The sequence below is a fragment of the Serinus canaria genome, chromosome 1 (genome assembly GCF_022539315.1).
Source record: "Serinus canaria isolate serCan28SL12 chromosome 1, serCan2020, whole genome shotgun sequence".
NCBI lineage: Eukaryota > Metazoa > Chordata > Aves > Passeriformes > Fringillidae > Serinus > Serinus canaria.
In genome coordinates, this window is record NC_066313.1 from 25515291 (window position 1) to 25537130 (window position 21840).

The following is a 21840-nucleotide window of genomic DNA, read 5'->3' on the forward strand; positions in this document are numbered from 1 at the left end:
TGTAAAGGATAACTCAGTTGTCTAGTGTTGTACAGATTGTTCTAAGAGGCAGCTGGAACGAGGAAGGAGAAGAAACACAAAACAATAAAAGCCGGATGGTTTGGAGAACAGCTGCAGCAGTTAAAGTACAGCAAAGGTTTTCCAGCCTCTGCAGCTGCTGGTGAGGCTGGAGTGATGAAGGCTGCACTTGTGGTAGCAGTTCACTTCCAGCTGTGCCTTCCAGGCCCTCCAGCAGAGGTCAGGGATGGCAGCTGGAAGCAGCCACTCAAGACTACAGACAAGTTTCAGAGCCTGAACTTTGCTTTTGCACCGTTATTCTAATGAGTGCAGCAACTCCATCTGTTGATAAAGCAGTTTCCAGAGGAACTTAAGTGAATAGAATACACTATAGAATATTTAAGGAAACTTATTTTCCTCCAGAACCTGGGCCAGAGTGCAACTTCATCACTTCATAAATGGCACTTCAAAGCAGAAGAGGAGCACACTGAAATTACAGACAAAAAATGGCTTTAACAGAAGAAACTGGAATTGTTAAGAAGAGAGATGAGTTTTACTTAAATACCTTTCTGAGAAAAGTCAGTGCTGGATGTTAAGACCAGTCACTTTTACAAATATATGGTCCATAGTTTTTCGAAGACTGTGGTCAAGATTTGCAACGACTATCAGCTAATTTGAATACTTTAAACTTTTTAACCTATAAAGCCCAAACCAGAGTTCTTGACACCTGGTCTGTTTGTTTCCAAACCACTCGCTAATCAATCAAAAATATTCCCGAACAGTTCTTGCTCTCCTCCCTGCTACCCCAGAACACAGGACTTCTGAGGAAAGAAGTTGTAACTTCAGGGAAAACAAACAAACAGACCTCACTCTGCACAGTTGTCAGACACCCTTGGCATTCATCCCAGGAGCCCAACACACAGTTCATGTTAGAAATCTTTTGAGTTACAGTTTATGAAACATCTGAGGAATAGTCTATATCTGATTTCAGAAGGAAACAGCTGGACAGCAAAAAAATGCACACGACAAGTTGTAAATGACATAACTCAAATAGTGCACGTTTATTCTGAACGGTATTTCTAAAGAGTTTGAGAAAAACAAAAACATGCTCCTGATGTACAACAAGGGCAATGATATAGATTAAAAATGGACCATCTTATTGTAAAGAATTTGCTCCCCCTGCAACTTAACTTGTAACATTGAGAATGCATCTGTAAACTGCATACAGCATACCTTTCACTAAATCTTAACTCAAGAGACCAGGGGTGGTCTTAGCCAAATTAATCAGGAAGCAGTTGCAGATTCAAAAGAAACATCCAAGTCAGCAAACACTTTACAAAACACAGACAATTGTGCATAGCAGCTGACCCTGGATTACAACATGGGGGAGAATAAAACAATTTGGAGGATCAAATTTTTACTAGACACAGGGCACCATCAAGATTTAACTAAATAGCATGTAAGTTTGTTTCAATTGTAACAGTATGTCATATTTAGTTGGCAGGTTTAACCATTAGCTGCATCATGTAAACTCAGCCAGTTTCTGTATATAGTAAATACATTCTTCCCCCTTACCCCTCCCAAAAATGAGGGATCTCTCTTCTGGATGATCCTTTTTCTCCTGTACCATGGTTTCCTCTAGTAGGAGTCTTTTTGTAGGCAATATCTTCATACTTCATCCAAAGCATGACAAAGCCAGTTGCAGAGGTTCGGGAGTAACTCGTATATACACAATTTACACTCTCAAGCTGTTAGTCGCATACTTTTTCTTGCTAGGTCTTCATCCAGAACAGGAGGTGCTGGTGTTTTTTTTCCCCACTGAAACTCCCAACTTTGCAAAAATTTAGTTGTTCACAAGCTGTTATTTTCAAACTAGAAGGATGTCCTCCTGCAGCAACAATCAAAGTAACTGAAGCTCTCTGCAGTAAGCCCATACTTCACACAATTTCAGTGTACAGCACTCTCCTCCCTCATTCAACACAACTGTTAGACTAATAAAATGCAACTGTTTGTCATCCAGAACCACTGACCTTCACTTGCCCTTACCCATGTACAGGGAACACAGTTTTCTTAAGATTCAGATTAAACCTTGTATTCAAGATTCAACAACTGTTTTCCAGGATTAATAGCCTGGGAAAAGGAGTCTTAGATTTATTCTCTCTTCCACCTCCTACAAAACATTTTGTTAGAAGTTACAATGAGGCAGGTCTGCTGTGGAATAGGAGCTTTAAGAATTGTTCTCATGGATACATTCATAGAATGATGGCAGCCCAAAGCAAAAAGAGACAGAAACAAAGGTTAATCCAAGTAAGTTCAGACATTAGACTTGTACTTTTAAACCTGAAGAATAACTGTCTGTGAAACACACTGATTTGTGGAAGCCTACAACAACAGCAAATCCTAAGAGTTCATATCCCCACACCCATCTACCCAACTCAAACACTTACCACTTAGTTCTAGAAGAATGAAGAGCACTTTGCTTGGCACCAGAGGCAGCTATGGTCTGAGTTACAGCTGTGCTGCACGAACATCCTCAAATACAATACTATCTCTCTCTCCCTCCACATACTTCTCTTGGTTTGGTCTACAGATGGCCAGGGAAACTATGTTGGCATATGACCAGCTAATTGTGCTTCGATGCATCCCCTTCTAGAAAGATGCTGGGCTGCCAACATAACCACCACGAGCAGGTCCTAGCTGTACTGAAAATAACCTTTTGTCAAAACTAGGCTGCCTCTGGCCACGGGAACCGTTTGCATCTTTCTAGCCAGAGTCTGCCAGCACGTGTTGCAAACGCAGGTGCTCGGGCCACGCAGACGGGATGGTGTTGGCCACCAGCCCATCTCCAAGACTCCATTAGTGCAAACTCAGCAAATTAAGCAGCCGTTTTCCAGCACAAGTCTGTCAAGATGCACTCCAACAAATGCTACACACCTCTGTCAAAGAAGGAGTAACTGTGTAGCAGCTGGTATAGTCATCCCTGGGGTATCAAAGACCACCTAATGTGCAGCGAGGGGTGCCATCCCTTGCCTCACCACAATTCCCATTTTGGAATCCTTGGTTTCCAAGTCACCCTCCAATGACTGGACAGCACCTACTAACCAGATGTATGCTGCAATGCACACTACAGGTTGGAGGCTTTCAGAGTGGAAGAATTCAAGATGCAGATCTAAACTTTAAGAAACAAAACAGGAAAAGAATACAGTTCAGCATCTACATGGGGGATGGGGCAGGTTGGTGTTGTCTCATCTCAGTGCACTTTCCCAGATGCTTGGAGAAGAGTCCAAGCTCAAGTTGGTATTTATATTGGCATACATAAAATTGCTGGCAACAGTGCCTAGAAAGGAGCACTGGTATTCACGCAAACAAAGCATGAGAAGATGCAAAGCAGAGCTTAGTACAGTTTACTGTAGCATCAGTTACAGTACTAGGAAGAAGTCAGCCAGCCTATTTTCCAAACCCATAAAATGCTCTAATATACGCTGCTTTCTCCGGTGCTCCACCAACACCCTCTCACCAGAGGAGAACTGCATTATTACTACTGAATGGGGGAAGGGGAAAATAATCTTCAAAGGAGCAAAACCACGCAGTTCTTCACCACCTCCTCCCAAAGGAGCTCATAAACACAGCAAGTCAAGCCAATCCCAAGCAAATCCAGGAGACCCTGCAAAGCTATGTGATTAGGGTCAGATTCATGTCTGCCTTCTTAGCCTTGCTGCCTGGTTTCCTCAACCCTTACATCTGTCACCACAGATTCAGAAGCTGTTAAAGTTATCTGGGGACAGGTGCTTGCTTTATGTCATCAAAGCTGGTAAGGTGGTCACAGTCACTTTTTCCATCCCAACAACACAGATAAAACTAACTCTCAATGAGCCCTGCAGAATTTCACCCATTTTTAAAGCAAGGGTGGTGCCCCAGGATTCATATTTTTACAAGATTATTCTTGTCAACACCAGATCTAGCTCTTACTCTGGCAAAAGTCTGCTGGGAGTTGGGTAAATGAAAATAAGAAAAAACAAAGACCACTCTAAATCCTCCTCTCAGTCAGTTAAGAAGTGTAGCACCAGCTTGGGTGAGGAGTATTTAAAAAAAAGCATCCAAAAAGATCAGCCCAGGCAGAGTGAAAAGGTATGGTAAAGTAGCCCACTCTTCTCAGCAAAAGATGGAGGAAAAAGCCATATCCAAAAATATTGGGAAGAACTAAATATATTTTTTTGAGGTGGGGGAATAAAAGAAGAGTGGGAAGTATTGAAGTAACATTCAAAGGTTGGGGGAGAGTAAAGTACCCTGTAGGTTATAAAAAACACAATAATGTAGGAGTCAAAGGACAAGATATTGCTTTGCCTTTTCCCCCCCCATTGGGTTTACATTCTGCTTACTGAAAGAATAATTCTGAAGGAAACTTGTCATCAGGATAACCTGCTCAAGCCCTCCACACCTCAAACTTAAAAGAGATCTGCACACCTTTTCCCACCCCAACAAAAAACAAAAAATCAGCCCCCCCAGCCCTCAAAAAAACCAGAAAAACACCAGAAAGGAGAGCTCAAAAAAAAAAAAAAAAAAATCCAAAACCAACCAAAACCCAACCCCAAACATGATTGGACAATCCTTGGAAGAAGCATTACATTTTGTTGGAGAGAGGTCAAGAAAAAAAATTAAGATGAAGAGGGGGAGTAAAAAAACAAAAACAAAAACAACCATAACAAAATGAAAAACCAACCAATCAAAAAAAAAAAAAAAAAGGCCTCTCTTTCCTTATTTGGCGACAAGCAAGTGCAAGAAAGTGTCCGCTGGGGTTTTGTTCAGTTGTCGGTCTTTTGCACATCTGCGTTCTGGCCAAGACAAGGGGCTTTGAGGTTTTTCTGCAGCACGTGAGCATCTGCGGGCTCTATCCTCTTGTAGTAGTTCTTCTTCGTCTCAATGATCTCAAAGCCAAACTTTCTGTAGAAGTCAATTGCAGATTCGTTGCTGATCTGGACATGCCTGGGACAGAGCAGGGCATAGAGAGACGGGGTCAGTATTCTGCCTCCATACTCGGAATGGTCAAAGACAAGAAAAGCAGCTAACTAGTTAGAGACAGGAACAGCGGTGCAAATCCAAGAAATGTTGGTCTTCCATATTCAATTCTGGGCTAACACTCAGCTCCTGGATGGCTCATGGTTGTCAACAGTCGTAAATGTTTCCCCTCAGTAAAACTCTTTCAAGGAACACAAAATAGCAGCGAGACTCTGAAGCGTTACTACCTCAGTAATTTCAATTTTTCTTCATCTTAATAAAGCAATGTGGCAGATATTCAGTGGAAATATGTGACAGAGTTTCACTGTAAAGCCAAATTTAACCTCCTGTAGTAACACTTTGCAGATGAACAGAGGAGTTGTCTCAGCGATGATCCCAACAGACTGTAACATACAACTGGCAATGGTGTTTGATACGGTTTTAACACCTTGCTCTACTTTAACCACTCCTCTCTCCTTACAAAAAGCTGCAATACAAAGAAGTCCTATGAACTTACAAAGTTCTGTTCCCTTGCATTTACTTCCCCTACAGTTTTACAGATTTTGCTAGCTTGTTTCAAGGTCTCCAAAACAAATAGCCACCAATCCTTCACCCTGACTAGGACATTTATTTGCACAAGTTTTGTTAAAAAACAAAAAACAAAAAAAAAGAAAGATAAAAAAAGAAATGAAAATGTTTATATCAATAAAAGGCATTCATTAAACACTTCCAAAATTCAGTGGACACTGCACAACTTCATTAATCACTTTGTCATGACAACACGCTGCATAACCATAGAACCAAAGTAACAGTGGAAGCAACAGCAGAACAAACCAAAAAATCTTAAGTGTTAAGCCCAATAAGCACCAAAAAGCTAAAAGGGAACTTTATTGTAATGACAAATTTAGGCAGTGATATCAAATTTGGTGCTAAACTGCATATCATGCTCAAATAGAAGATGCACAAGCAATAGACATAGTAATAAAATCAAGGGGCCACTAAAAGAACTTTAGCCCAGTTTTGGGGGCTATTTATTGTCATGCCAGAATCCTTGGTCTAGGAACTATAAAGAAGGGTTATGAAGGATGTGGGGTTTATTTTGGTATTAGAACCAGCAAACAGTTCCTTCACTGTGCACACAGTAAGATGCAAAAGTAAAAAGGACAACCCCGTCCCATTATGCAGGCATCTCAGAGAGAGTTCATTACCACTTTTCCTGAGGCAGGAGAGCAGGAAGGAACATGATCCAAAGGCAACTTTACTCAGATGCCTCTTTAAAACACGTTCCTCTTACAGAGATGGCACAAAGCAACAGCAGCAGAGGATGTGGAAGAGTCCACACCTCCATGGCAGAAGTGGACTGAGTTTGAGGAGAAAGTCACTCCATTTACAGTGATATCAGTGCCTGAATCACTCCTCACAGAGCATCTTCCACAGGCCTGGCAAATATTCAGGGTGTAGTGCTGTGGCAGTGTAAGTCCATCCAAGCTGTACCTGCTGGGGGCCTGTCCCCAGCAGTGCATCGTGCTTGCACAGGTGTGATGGCCAAGGCAGTGATGGACAAGGACCAGTTGGCTCAGAGAAGCAATCAGGCCAAAAACTGCCATCAAACCAAACTCACTTGGTAACCACAAAGACACCAATGCACAGCAAAAAGCAGAAGTGTAAAACCAGCAGCAAAGGAAAAGCAAAGTTTTGGCATGTATAGATTTCAGATTCTCTTTCCAGGGGAACTACTGGTACTGCCCTCTACCTCAGTGCTTGTTCTCTTGCCTGCATCATGCCAAGTACTTACACAGACATGCAGTTGATTTTAAAAACAACCAAAACAAAGCACAAGAAAACCACCCCCAAAACCACACTAGAACAACAACAACAGAAACAACACCCAGAAACAAAACTGAAAACTTCCCCGGCTGGGTCAGGGCACTCACTGATCTAGTTTATTGTGTTGCTGCACAAAGAGCTGACCTGGCAGTGTGCAAGAATGGGAATAGCAGTTGGGCCTTATTACTGAATGTAGTAAACCTTCAGTGCTTGCAAACATATCTAATATTCTAACCCACAGAGTGCTGTCATAAAAGACAGAAAGCAAATACATCAAAACTAGATTCAAGACTTGCAGTATTTTCCATTCTGAAGAAGACCTTGTATGATAAAAATAAAATCCTTTTAAAAAAGATTTTTTTTTGTCTTCCAGTGTAATTTTTTACTAGAACATAATTTTGTAACTAAGCTACTTTCAAATTCAGCAAATTTGCAGTGCCCTTTCTAAATCAAGCAGCTTTTGGTTTTCCCAGCATTACACAACAAGCCCAGAATATGACCCCTGGCTTTCCTGCTATGTCCCATGACCCCAAAAAATATACACTAAACCCACACTTGTATCGCCACTCCTTTGCTCCCATACCTACCTTTATCATCTCTCAAAAAATGCACAAGTGCAACTCATTTACTTACAGATAGATGTTGTCAAAAGTGCCATCTTTTTCACAGATGTTTAAGACATGATTCAACATTTTAGTTCCTGCCAAAAGATAAAGAGATACTTAAGAAACTAGAAGGGCACAATTTAGTCTGTACTTAGCTAGGTGCTTCCTTGAGGAGAGACAGATTAACTGCAGGTAGACTAAAATGATAAAGTGTGAAAACTAGGAAAGGCATATAAAACATGATGTGTAAATATTTCATTCTGTCTCTGATTGCTCATAAACCTTAATTAATTGTTTTTTGAAGAAGAAATAAAAATCACAACAGACCAGAAGCATTTGTATAAATCAGCTTATTTTAATACCGGTTTCAAGGTAAATCAGCTTATTTTAATACTAGTTTCAAGGTCTCAAAATACAGCCAAAATATTGTATAAAGTAGTGGGGGCACTGGTAAGCTTTTCTACTAAAGACCTAGTAAAATAATTTAAAATAAAGTTATCTTTTCGTTCCAGTTTGTCAAGACAAACAGGTTACTGTAGGTCTTGATTAATCTGTCCTATGGTTTTGCAATGTGGAGCAAAGAACCAAACGCAATATAGACAAAAAGGAGGTGCTACCCCCGAGCAGAAATAATCAGTAGTGATAAAGACAAAATAAATATAAAGCCCCTACATTTAGAAGAGTGAATTTAGAAGAGAGAAGCCAATGAAGGAATGTTGTATTCTACTTACGTATGACTTGCATACTGGCTATATATCTCTGACAAATTATTTCAACTCTCTCTGCAATAATTTTCACATCCATAGAAGCAGAGTATTTACATCACAGTATGATAATACAATTAATATTAAAGTAATCTGAAATCCTGAATTAAAAATTTCTACAAAAGGTTCATTTCTGAAAGGCAGAGAAAGATGAACACACGATAAATCATACTCTTTCCCCCAAGTCCCTTCCAAAGAAATTGACAGTCTAAAGTGCACTAACTTGGTTAAAGATCTGAAAGAGCATTTAAAAAGCTGGACAGCAACCTGGTTTCTTTGATGCCTCAGATATAAAAGAAGACTTCTCTTTACCTATTCCTAGCCTTCGGTAGGGTGCCAGGCATCCAAGTGTCATGATGTACAGTCTCTTCTGATTCTGGGAGTGATCCACCCTACAGCACACTGCTCCCACTGCAATATCATTGAAATAGGCTGCCAGGGAAGGAAACAAAGGTTTATCAGTACCACGTCTCAAACTACACATATGGCTCTTTCATTTACACCCTGTATCTTCCTCCCTCCCCTCTCATTAATTCTCCTATCCAGATAAAATAACATACATTGTGGATTCACACTTGGAATGAAGTAACTAGTGCTGTTATGACACAGTGGTTGCTCATCACTGTTCACACCAACCAGCAATGGCATCAGGAGGTAAGCTGGCAATGCACAACTGCTTTCTTCTGGAACAGAAACATGCCTATTCCCAGTGGACATAATCTATTCAGAACACAGACCCTCTGTGGCTTCTTTGAGGTTCTTAAACAGTTATTTTTCATGATGTAAAATAACTAAATAGAATGAGCTGCTATTTAAAACCATTATGGATAGCAATGATGACCACTTCTGCCACCACAGCCCACAATTACTGGCAAGAACATTTGTACCTAGTTTGGCAAGTTCGCCAACCTCCAGTACATCCTTGTAGAACTTGTCATTGTAGCTGACAGGAAAAATAACCTGGTTTAGCCTCTTCAGCTGCTTAATGTTGTGTGGCGTCACATCTCCCAGCTCGATCCGGCTACTGGAACAAATCAAAACATGCTTAACATCTGACATACTGCAACATGTTTAAGGACACCCAAGATCAATTACTTTGCTTATCCTTAGAGAACTGTTCCATCTAACAGACAGCTCAATACATATTTGAACTGCCACATCCAACCCATGCAATCAAGTTTTTGATAGTGGCTGATTTAAGTCCCAAATCTAGTTTCAGTCAGTTCTATATAGTCAGAAGTTTCTCAGGCCACACTAAACATTAATGCACCATAGTATATGTGTGGTTTTACTGGGGGGGAGAAAGGAGAACATGGATCTCTACACAAGTATTAGCTTTAACATTATCCCACTCATTTCCCCTCTGATCATCAAGATCACAAAAAAAATTAAAAATCCCAATGAAAATATGGGAGGAACAGGAAACTAGAACAGAGACCAAGGAAATGAAGTCCTTATCCATGCTTCAAAGACAGCCTCAATTTTACCACCTGTCAATATAAAGCCTATGCTTAGACAAAGTCATTACTAGACATCTTTCTCTAAAAACCAACAGTACTGTGTGCAACAAACATATTAAGCCTATTAATATGGAACTGTGCTCTTCTCAAGGTGATATCTGCATCTACTTTGATCATCACTGACATGAGAGCAGAACCACAACCTTAAAATACCCTGAATTATATTGAGAAGAAATAGACCAAGCTTCTCTCTTTTCTAAGACTAACTTCCTGACAGAAACACTATACACACAGAAGAAAATTAAAAAAAAAAAAAAAAAAAGGAAAAATAAATTTAAAAAGAAAGAGATTAGTTACCCTTGGGTGAGGGCAAGTAGTTTTAACAATGATTACAAGAATGAAAAATAAAAAGACTAAGGAAATCAGAATCTTTTCCCAAATGATCACCAGGATATGGAGAAAGCCAGTGCATATGGAATTAGAAAAGCACACAATTCTAGGTTCTTATCAGCCCTGTTTTATTGAATAGATATGGACAGCCAGATTGTTTTCTGCCCAAATAGCAGTAAAGATGCTGTCTGCGCTAAAGATTCCTTTCTTCATGTATGGCTATTTGCACAAATCCTTTTGAGAATTATATTCCAACACAATGTAAGTCCCAAGCTAATAAGGATGATGTTCTCACACTACAGAAGTACTCTCAGGGTAAACAAGCAAGCAATCAAAGTTATGAGACGGTGGAGAAACTGTAGCACTTGTTTTATGCCCAGCTTGGCACAACTGCTCAGGGCTTCTTCAGGCTCACAGAAGGCAAGTTCTGCTCCTAGCCAGCAGTGCTGCTGCCTTTTCCTCACAAAGGGCAGGAGTAAAACTGTGGCATGTGGGATCCTGGGTATATTTGTGTCCGTGAAAGAGTTTTGCTGGAGTAGGGCACCTCAGTAATCTAATACTAGGAGGGAAAAGAAGCTTGAAGAGTCCCTTTTGCTGCAGTCTGCATAAGAGTAGAAACCAAAGGGAGCAGGTCTCAACTGCCCAGCTAGGTCAGATGAGCTGCAGTGCAGGAGGTTAGTAAGGGAGGAGACAAACCTCACACTCATACTCAGTTACTGAAAGCTGAGACCACTTCTCCAAAAAACACAATATTAACCTGGGTGATATAAAAAAGTATCAGGAGTTCCAAGCTTCAGTAGATCAGCAATGCTAGCATGATGAACACACAACCAAGTTGATATACACCACATCTCCTTTTGAGCAAAAATCCTTGACACAAACCATCATCAGGTTGTGTTTTCTAATATTATTTAAAGATTAATTAGTTACTAATCAAACACACCAGGCATTAGAAGACAGTCACTATGAAATACTTGTGACAAAAGTGCAACAGAACAAAAATATATTACCACAGGCAGCCAGGACAAGATGGCTAAGAAAGGGAACATGGCCAGAAAATGCATCTTCACCAAGAAGGTTTTAGACAGTGAACAAATAAATAAATAAATACAGAAGCAGAGTCTAAGGCTGGGAGCTGCTGAGCCAAGACATCACCTCTGAGGCTGGCATCAGGCCAGAGAAATGAGCTCTCTTAGTAGACGGCTAAAAGGGACTTGCTGACACATTTCCTCAAGCCCCTGGACTTCCCCCCTCTATCTCTCACCACTTGCCACATTCCCTGCTGCCTCCTGCCATCTCCCACTTCTTGTCTCCTATGCTCTGTCACTATCTGGTTTGTCCTTGCGAGAATTGCACCAGGGACATTATCTTACCCTGGAGAATAATATGAAAGAGATTTGAGAAACCCTGCAAGAAGCATAAATCAATACCCTAAACACATCTGTTTAAACAGCATGTACTCAAACCATAAACTACTTTAATGTACAGCGCTAGCTGATTAAATCAGCACCACAAAACCATTTCTATTATGCACAAAACCATTTAATACGTAAATTAAGCAAGAATATGGAAAGGAAGACCCACATTATGAGAACTCATCATTTTGCCTGAGGACAGTGTGGCCTTGAGTAAAATCACGGGAAAGCTGGCACTGCTGCCAAAAGCAGCACTCTTGCTTCCCCAAGCCCCTCATTTCCATCCTCTTGCTGGCACTAACGTTTGTGCATCAATGTAGTGAACCAACACCAATTAAAACTAACCTGGACAAAAAAAGAAGAAAGTTTAGTTTTAACCCACACCAGTCCCCTGACTGTGTTCATCACACAAGTCCTCTGCCAGAATACAGAAGAGAAAAAAAGTTTCCATAGGCAGAACTAATTGGTTCTTGAGCAGAAGTGCCAGCTCACCTCAGTTTAAACTGGAAGTACTGTGTAAGAGGAGCACATGGATGTAGATTATCCAGTACAGTCTACAGATATTGTGCTACACTTTATCATCCACAGAACAACATGCACTGTGAAAAACTACTCCAAATATCCAAGACAAAGACCTGTAATAAAGGACTCAAAATTATCTCTCCCTTATAGAGAGAGATAGAGCAAGCAGGTTTGTGGAGTCTTTTTTGTTGTTGTTAGTTTTTAACAGTAGTTTACAACTAGACCTGGTTCTTCAAGTGAAGTCTCAGCCAAATCAGTAACTTAAGCAAGTTTACTATGTCTGCTAAGGTCCGACTAGGCCAGTCCTGTGCATTCCAGCTTAGTAGAAATTGTACCACAAACACTTGTCCTCTGCTGTTGCAAAGAAAAAAATTAAATTATGAGCTCAAATTATCATACAAGAGAACATAAAGAACCTGAAGTGCCCAGAAGGGACATGCCCTCCCATAAAAAATTATTCAACTCTATGATGCCACTGATATTCCTAAGAAGAACCACACTTACTACTGGCACCCCACAGCTCAAATGGCCCTCCATGGAAGATGCAATAGTCAACTGTACTCCATCTTAGATGTCAAAGCCTCTGGGACAAGCCAGTCACCCCACTGCAAGCAATTGTTTCTACCACAGAGGAATGAGGGACTCCTGGCTTATCAGGTCAGGCCTCTTACTACCAGTGTTCTACAAATCCATACTCTCCTCAATGAAATGCCAGCCTTCTAAAACCACTTAAACATCTTCCAGTGTAAGGCTGCTTCCATGCTACCATTATTCTCAGTTATTCCCGTATACTCAAATGTACCTCTATGCTGCCTGGAGATGATAGGCACCATTGCTCAGGCCTTTGCAGAGAGTTATCATGATCTCTTCATACCTTTCTTCTAACTAAAGCCAAACTCCTGGCCTTTTCCGGTAAGGCTGGCTGTTAATTCCTACTATTGTCATATGAGCTCTTCCTTACATTGCCCCTGATTAAGGTTGATTTTCCTTAAACATGGCTAATCAAAACCAATTACAGCAGCCCAAACACTATTGTCCTGTCCAATGGCACTAAGTTTTTCCTGTCACTACTGGAAGCATTTTCCTGACATATCCTAGGACTACATTTTCATGAGAAACATTCAGCATTTTTCATGACTGCTACATTCCATGACTTGGTCACTGGGGAAAAAAAACACTTGGAGAATTCACTAGCAAAGGGAATCAGCTCCTTGTGCACAGGGTGCTATCTGTTAAAAAGCACAGCAACACTGCCCAGCAACATAAGAGCGGAAGTGAAGAGTGATCCACCAAATCTGAACAGAAGTGTGACTTTAGTGAGGTGACAGGCACCACTTCCTGAAACTGGATGCATGCCCAGAACATTGGCATTAACACTCCTGCTCTTGCATGCCAGTGTCCTAAGATCCTCCAGGCACAGGCTAGAAAAAGCCTCACACTTTTTGTAGGACCAAATGCAATCTAATTAGTCCTGCTGCAGTTGCATTGCTGTGCCTGCAGCTTACAGTGCCGTGATTTGAACAGTCTATTTTTCCTACAATGTCTTACATTGATACTGGTGGAAATAACACAGGCTACATGAGACATTACTGTTACTAATGTTAAGACTGCCTTTTGCTGCTCAACATATATCAAAGGAGAACTGCTATACAGAATGACAGCTCAAGAAGCAGCCAATTTCCAGCTACAGTTCAACAGGAAATGCAAATTCACTCCCTGGGAATAACAAGTGCCCAACACTAGTTTAGAACCAACATCAGGGAGAAAAGGCAAATTTTGAGTTTCTTAATGCTGTAAGAATCTCAGTCTCATTCAACTTTAAATAGTGCAAGTCTCTCCCCAGAGGGCTGTGCCTGACTGAAACAGATCTCTGTGTAACTGATAGCTGGGCTCCAGCTTATTGAAGGCATCTGGCAGGCTATATTTAGCAGAGCTGGATCTGAAACTTGCAAAACTTACTGAGGAGTAAGTCAGGAGAGGCAGAGAGAAATGGGCCCTAACAAATTAAGAGGACTTCAGAGAAGGTTTGTCACCTGCTAAGCAGCCATCTAGCTTTATTGCTTCTATTTTGGCATCCAAGTCAAAGCAGGAGTCTAGACAGGATAATCCGCTCATAAAATCAAATCAAACCAGAACTATGAAGGCTATAGACCTGAAGGCTCTGCTTAGATTTTACTTCAAGGCCAAAAGAGCCTTTTCTAGTGTTTTGGGGTCGTTGGGATTTTTATGTGTTTTTTTGTTTGCTTTGTTTTTGCTTAGGATTTTTTTTAATGGATGAGCTATCTTGCTACACACACACACAAGTTAGTCTAGTTCTTGTAGGCAGACCAGTATGTTTTCAATTATCTCAAAGATCTGTGGGCTGCATATCTACTCTGCTTCACTTGTCAGAAAACCAGAAGGATAAGTACAAACCTGCATGCAAAAAAAAGGCTTACCAATTTGCTCCGAGACCCCTGATCCTTCTTTAGTCCTGCTTACTACTGAAAACATGTGTTGCATGACACCTGATACCCTGCTGGACACTACCCCCCATTCTGGCCTGCAGAAGAGCACAATGATGTACAGGAGAAAATGCAATTATAGAATCAGAATTAACAGAAGACTTCATTCAAGACTTGCAAGACAACTGGATGTCACCGTGAACAGGTTTCATGCATCACAATTCCCCAAGACATACATCAGACCCTTGCTGCCTCCCCCTTTAGTATTAAATAAAGGAAAAAAAATGCACAGCACATTACAGCCAAGCTTCTTCATTGTATCTGGATGTCATATAATTTACTCTGCTTCAACCTAGAAAACCTGACCACATACAAAAGACTGGCCAGTCTTCACATGCAAGAAGCAAAGTTATGCTATAATAGCCTCACAGCTTTTCCAGCTGAAACATGTCCTACCTAGGTCCCAAATCTTCAAGTGAAAAATAAACTTTCCCAAGAAAATTATAAGCTGTCATACTTTGTAGATGGATACAAAAAGCATGAATCACTTATGCCCAGCTGACAGAATTTTCAAACTCTAAAACAGAAAAAATAAATGCAGCTGGTCTAGAACAGAAAAGCAGACCCACATATATCGCTTAGTTGTCCTTTAAGTTCTGCTGCTGCAGCTCACTTCACAAGGTTAAGGCCAAAAAATTTATTCAGCCTATCCCAGGTACATCAATATCAGGTGAAAGAGGAAACAACCTGTCTCCCATCATACAGCAGATAAAGGACTGCCAGAAACCTCAACTCTTCATTGCTGCTCTAAAGCAAGCTCACAAGAACACTGATTTTTATCCATGATTGCTAAACAGAAGTACTTCACTATTTTGCAACAGCTTCCCTCAAAATTAGTTTTGTGCCTCCACTAACTATATCCTGAGACACCTTATAAATTACTGCCCCTTTCCACTCCCTCAATGTCCCCAGTCCTAACAATTATAACCCTTACTTGCCTTCCAGATCATCATGAGCCTTTGCTAATTAGTGTTCATCAAGCACCTATTGATCATCAGGTAAGAATAGATGCTTACCTTCAAATTCAAAATAGAAGTGATGCTTAAAAAGTACCTTATTTACATAAATACATCTTGAAGGCACTTCTTGTAGGTACACAGGCAACAAACTACCTGGAATTGACATACCAGGACAAAACAATTTTTCTGCTTCACACAAACTATTTCTATAGGTCACTGAAAATGGATTTCTTTACAAATGCCTTTGTCCATTAGATAGCGGGGGAAAAAAGAGTCAGGTCATCATGGGTTTCCCACCTATACTTTGGATTTCAATCCCAGAGTTGGGTTTTGCAAGGTGTTCAAATTACACATTATATTAATAACATACCATGAAAAATTAACTGAATGTGCTATCAGTTTCATGTGCCTACCTTAAAAACACTTCTAAGGCAACAATAATTTCCCCCCCATTCTCTTCCTAATTTTCACTAAGAATGAATTGTTCTCAAATAAAAATTTGTGCCAAAGATCAAAAAACAAATCTCCTTTAACTGCAATTTTCAATTTAATTTGTGATCTTTGCCAACAATTCCAAGTGCCATGTAGAGTAAACTTTCACGAGTGTTCAGCTGCTGCCCAGGTCTCATCCCATACTCTCAAGAGAACATAAGTACAATGCTCAAATGGTGGAAATCAGAATTTTTTTTAGGGTTAGAGATTCTAGTCTGCTAAGGGCCAAAAATCACATGGAGCCTGGAAAGGAACAGGGAGAGGGAGAAGGAAGGCCAAGTGAGATCAGGAAGTACTTCACCCATGAAGATCTTACCATGAAGCACAGTATTTTCAATTAATTAAAGAAAGAAATACTCTAACCTCAGGAAAATTCAAATATCTTAATCTTAGTCTCCTGGTGACAGTGTTGTAGAAATGGTTTTGGCTCTGTTTTCAATAAAGCCTAAGGTTTAATTTCCTTCTTATAATGAATTAATTCAATATGCTTTGACACAAATACACAGTTACCCCATTTCAGTGCTGTGCTTTGCTGCTCTCAGGTCTTCAAGGCCAAGAGTCTCCAAATAACCAGGTATTCTTCTGTGCACAGACCCTCTTACCCTGGCTTCCCCGCCTCAAACGCCCTCCTGACAAACTTCTGCTGCTTTACAACTAACTCCCACATGGGTCACTTCTTCCCTTTCTCTTTTCCAGACACGAGCAGAAAGTAATCCTGGCATTGGCTGCCTCACTGCCGCACTTCTCTCTTATCAATTCCCAAACAAATATAACGCTCCAAGTTTTCATGTTCTTTCCTCTTCTGGATAAAAATATCTAGCGCCTTCTCAGATTATTGGTCTGAGCACTTCTAATGCTTGCCAAATGGACAGGCTCTTCAAGTTCTGAATGATTTCCACTTGGATTAAAGTATTTTTTGACTCAACCATCACTCATTATTCCCCATTTAAAAAGAGATTTAGTGTGGCAAAGGAAGATGCATCATTTCTTGTCCTCAGGAGATGGCAGCAGAGTCTGTGGCATTTGGTGATTAACTAATGTTACCACATTTTTCACAGAAAGCTACGTCTACATGCTGAAAGAACCAAATGGTCAAACAGCACTCAAAACACAAGACAAGGCTCTAAAGTGCTTCACTAAAACGGCTACAACTCCTCTGCTACCTTCCTACCCTCCCAATCCTTCCTACTTTGTGGAATGTCATAATCTGGTTAAGGAATTAAACTCAAAGTGGTCAGAGTTATAAATCAGGTTAAAGTACCTATAATAAACTGCACTGAGTTTTTTATAAACTCATTTAAAAGCTGTAAAGACATTTGTAAGGTTGCATATAGGCAAGGTCTAAATTTACCATCCATGAAAATAAATGCAGACTTTAGCTCACACTTGGACATTTCTAGGTTCAGAAAAAGCCTAAAAATAAAGTGATTTTCAAGCTCAATTACCTTTTTTGTCCAGACTCCAGTGCATATGACCATTCAGCAGTTTTCTCATAAACTTGGAACTTCCTCCCATATATGTTAAGCTTAGCACTGTGCCGAGCAAATGGAAACAATTCAGCAGCTCTGCAGAAACTGTCACACTAACTCAGGAGAGAAAAAACCCTCCCTGTTCTCCTCAGAAACATGATCATCTTCAGGACCTTGAAAGGTTTACTCCTTGAATCCAGGCAAAACAAGCAGAGGTATCAGAGCTTACACACTTCAGAAACAATATAGTTATTTTACTGTTATGTTTAGTACTCCCCAGCTGTGATGTCCAACAAAGGCAGCCAGAGCAGCACAAGCCTGCAAAGTCTCAGGGTCAGGAAGTTCTCTGAGGCAGCAGGTACCTGTTGTGGAGGATGTAGCCTGTAGGACTCTTCCACAGCAAGTCGGGAGGACCCTTAGGAACTACAAAACCTGAGACTTAGCTGGAAACACGACAAAGTTGAGAGGCAATCTCCTAGGAGTGTCTTAAAGTAGTTAAGTGCACACTTCTTTCTAAGGCTGGTTTAACACGCAGCACTCTACTTACTCCCTGTTTCAATCAGTTTCCCACTATATGGCTCAAGATGTGCTGCCACATGACAATCTCCCAGGTGTTTCCCATCAAAACTGGAGAGGGATTTGGTCAATGTGAAAAAATAACACATGCATGGGATCACAGGCACTGGGCCCTGCTTGTAACATGCACTACTGGTGCCTTGCATGTGACAATCCTGGTCACACAGCAGGCACATGCACGCAATGGAGCACGCAGGTCCTGAAATAGCCTCGTGTAATGGGATTTTCAGGGAAGGCTATCAGGGAAAGGCTGGATGCCGTACTTTCACAGGTTTCATCTGAACTGAAACAAGTCAGAAATGCATCCTTACTTTAAGACATCAAATGTCACAAACAGCAATCAGCATATGCTCAAGAATCAATGCAAGACTTTCAGTTTTCTCTCCTTAAAACCAGCAGCATAACAACTGCAACGAAAATACAAAACCACTGAGCAACAAGTGAATCAACATCATGAAAACAGCAAAGTGCAGGGAGTATTATTTACATCTGCTCTATAAAAACAGCCAGATTACTACTGACAGTAGAACCTCTCTTCCACTGGTATTTTTCCTCACGCAAACACAGTTCTAAAATTTTCAAATTCAACAACTAACAAAAATAACACAGAATAAATGAAAACATAAATTAATCTTTAGAGAATCACAAGATTCACTAACTGAATAGTGAATTACCTCTGTTTTTCAAACCACATTTAAGAAAAAAAAGGGAAACATAATGAGACTCTATTAAAATTATTCAGATGGTGAGGATAGAGTGAACATAAAGCCAAGTCTCACAAAATCAGATGAAAGCTAATAGCAGTTCCCAGTTGAGAAGATGGTGTATAACTTGTCAAATAAGAGAAAATCCACAGAATTGTAAGCAGCTGAGAAAACACAAAAATCCTCTGCTCTTTCTGAAACCAAAAGGCCCAGGTAGATCACCTAACCTCAAACACCCTGATGACAGAGACACTACAACCTGCTATGCATTATTAACACACATCTATGTGCTATTTCAAATTCAGAGAGCTAAGAAAGAAGGCTGCAAGACACATACATTGACTACACAGTCTTTTAGATCTGAAATTTCATGCCAATGAACTGGATAGTTTCTTTTTTAATTCTTTCTCTGCCAAAGTAGACTCTTCATAATGACAGCTGATTAAACATCAGCTGCTCCAAGTGCTTCCAAAATCATCTCTACATTTTGTGGTGTGGGTTACGATGCAGTGCATACATTCCCAGAAAAAACAGTCGGATGGAGTCAGTTTGTTCAGAAGGACTTGCCCACAATTTTGGATTCAATACTGAAGACAGACCAGATCCCTCAAGCCTATCAATTTCTGTATGCTGGGAGATGAAGCTTTGGATCTATTTTTAGACCCATCTTTTGAGAGTACTTGTACTTTAGGGATCTTCACCGATCTTTGTAACTTAAAAAACAATTTGGATTTGTTCCAAAGTACCCCTGTGTAATTTATACATTCCTTTTGAACTATTCTCTAGTCCTTTGAGTCTAATTGTATTTAAATGGGGTTATTTTTCAATTTGAGCTCTGCCGGCATATTTGCCTCCATCTGAATTTTTAGAGAACACCTGGATTCAATATGAGAACCTGCACAGGAATATGAATTTGTTCTGCACCAGAACTTGCTGCGTGGTGCTAACAGTGTTTTGGCAAGACAGGAATATGTTGCTCTTCAAAGAGATGAAAGAGCACCAGAAGAGCAGAAATACCAAGTACAGAACCAAAAGCAGTAAGCCCTGAAGTTGAACCAGAAATAAAGCTGCCTGTAAGTAAAAGTAAAGTGACAGAAATGCAGTTTGGTGCTCTGGAAGCAGAAGAGTGGTATGCAGGTTTTTTCTCCATAGCCTTTCTGTCTAAAAAAAATGTTATAAGAAGTAAAAAAGCCCATAAAATGAGAACTCCTGATCAGTGCAAGCAAAGCCAGGCTCAGCTCCTCGGGGAGCACTGAGCACGGCAGACAGCGCTGGACGTGCCCTGCTAGTTCATCCCCACACCACCAGCCTGGCACGCCTGGGCCGCTTTCCCACTCACACATCCAGGTCCCAGTTACCCTGTCCCACAACTGACACACAACCAAAGCAAGGCTAAGCTGTAGCAAACAGCAGAACGGTCAACAAAGGATAAAAGAAAACCCAGTTCTGTCGGGAGCGCTGCGGAACAACGATCGCGTTAAGTGCCACCTCATCCTGGCTGATCCGTGCTGCTGCTCTTCCTGCAAACCCCACTGCCGTCCTCATTACACAGGGACTAAGAGTGGGGGTGTCCCATTTTATGTAGGGTGGTGCAGGTGGATAAAGGTTGTCCAATGACCCAAACACACCTACCTTATGTCAGCCGAGAGTTTGTTTATTTGCAATCCTCCCTGAACCTCTTTCTACAGACACTTGCTAGACCCTCAGCATGCCTGAAGCTGTTTACATGCTGTAAGCAGCAGCTAAGAGTGTGTTATCAAGCAGTCTTGGATGACCTCACCCCTATTGCTAATAAGCTAAACCCCTTACCATTTCTTAGTTAAAAGCTTAAGTGATTCAGCTTCCATTCACCCTGCCTTAAGCTGCCAAACTGGAATAATAATACCCATCATTGCATAACACCAGTTCCAAGGGGACTGGTTTAATGCTCTTTTGAGAATCAGCTGGGAAAAGCTTCCTCTGTGCCTATGAAGAAACTGAGGCACAGAACTGGAACAAGCACATTTTGCGGAGCACAACTGATACTGAAATTAATAAACATTAGGTGGTTTAGCCAACACTGAAAAACCTGTCCCAAAGTGACCTGGACAAGGTCAGGCAGGTCATCTGACACCAAAGCACAACTGTGAGCATAAAGGCCTCCAGTCTCCTGTACAAAAACGGCACCTCACTGTCCCCACTGAGAAGGAAATCAGTGTTTTCAGCCAACCATATTTGAAATCTCTAGTTTTCAGGAGCCAGAGAGAAGCGATGCCAGGCCCAAAACAGCGGGTGTGCTACAGAAACATGACAGAGAACACAGCTCATTTGTTATCCATCCACGCTGTACAGCCTCCACGTAGCAATTAAAGACTTAAAAAACCAACAAAAGTGCTAAGAGGATGTTGCACACAATAGCACTGCAAAACCACACACATCCGAGGCTGGCAGCTTTTTCGCACACAGTGAGCAGCTCTTCTTTGCTACTGCCAGACAAGGACCAGAGAGGGACGACAGCCCGGCCAGCATCCCCGCCCGCTGTGCAGATCGCCGGACCCCGCAAGGCGGGATCCCCCCGAGCACGAGGAGCCGCCGCGTCCCGCCCGCTCCAGCGCGGGGTTCGGTGCGGAGAATCCTCGCTCCGGCGGCGCCACGATCGTGACGGCGCGGGAACCCCGCGGGCAGCTCCTGCTCAGCCCAAAGGGCGCCAGCGGCGGCACCGCCGGCTTTTCTAGCCCAGAGGGACTCCCCGCCACGGGCCCTGTCCCAGAGGGCGGGAGGGACGCGGCAACCCTCCCCGAGCTCGGAGGCGGCGGTACGGCTTGGCCCTCTACGCCTCCCGCCCGCCGCGCCGCCCGGGCCCGCCCCGCTCCCAGCTCCCCTCCCGGGCGGCCCCGGCGGGCCCAGCCCGGCCCGAGCCCCGCACTCACCCCTTCATGGTGCGTCCGCGGCCTGCCCGCCGTCCGCACTGCCTGCGTCCAGGGCACGGCGGTGCTGGTGTGGCTCCGGCCTCCCCGTACTCAGCGCGGGCAGCTCAGTCTCCTCCTGATCCCGATCCTGATCCCGATCTTGATCTTGATCCCGATCCCGATCCCGATCCCGCTCCCGCTCCACATGGGCCTCCGCCCGCCCCGCCCCGCCCCGTGACCCCTCACCTCACGCCGCGCGCGCGCCCCCGCCCC

The 21840-nt window shown here is 42.0% G+C and overlaps 1 protein-coding gene across 3 annotated transcripts; it reads right to left on the reverse strand.

Moving 5' to 3' along the window:
• Positions 1–1034: 1034 nt before the first annotated feature.
• NAA50 (N-alpha-acetyltransferase 50, NatE catalytic subunit) lies at positions 1035–21804 on the reverse strand. 3 transcript variants are annotated; one of them, XM_030234720.2, is made up of 5 exons: positions 21589–21804; positions 9076–9209; positions 8501–8620; positions 7453–7519; positions 1035–4980 (listed from the first exon to the last, which is right to left on the reverse strand). In XM_030234720.2, exons 1-5 carry the CDS (start codon positions 21594–21596, stop codon positions 4800–4802), a joined length of 510 nt encoding a protein of 169 aa, XP_030090580.1. In that variant the 5' UTR covers positions 21597–21804; the 3' UTR covers positions 1035–4799. The 3 variants fall into 3 exon arrangements, with proteins under 3 accessions (XP_030090580.1, XP_030090578.1, XP_009100849.1); XM_030234718.2 differs by having other exon boundaries at positions 9076–9212; positions 21589–21803; XM_009102601.4 differs by lacking the exon at positions 21589–21804 and having other exon boundaries at positions 9076–9262.
• Between the last annotated feature and the right edge of the window lie 36 nt (positions 21805–21840).

Bases quoted from the DNA above. Each gene is read 5' to 3' on its own strand.
- NAA50 (XM_009102601.4), bottom strand. From the start codon at position 9,247: ATGTCAGATGTTAAGCATGTTTTGATTTGTTCCAGTAGCCGGATCGAG. The intron at 8,621-9,075 runs GTACAAATGTTC...CTTCCCTGGCAG, and splicing joins TGGCGAACTTGCCAAACTAG to CCTATTTCAATGATATTGCA. The intron at 7,520-8,500 runs GTAAAGAGAAGT...ATCTTTTGGCAG, and splicing joins CTACCGAAGGCTAGGAATAG to GAACTAAAATGTTGAATCAT.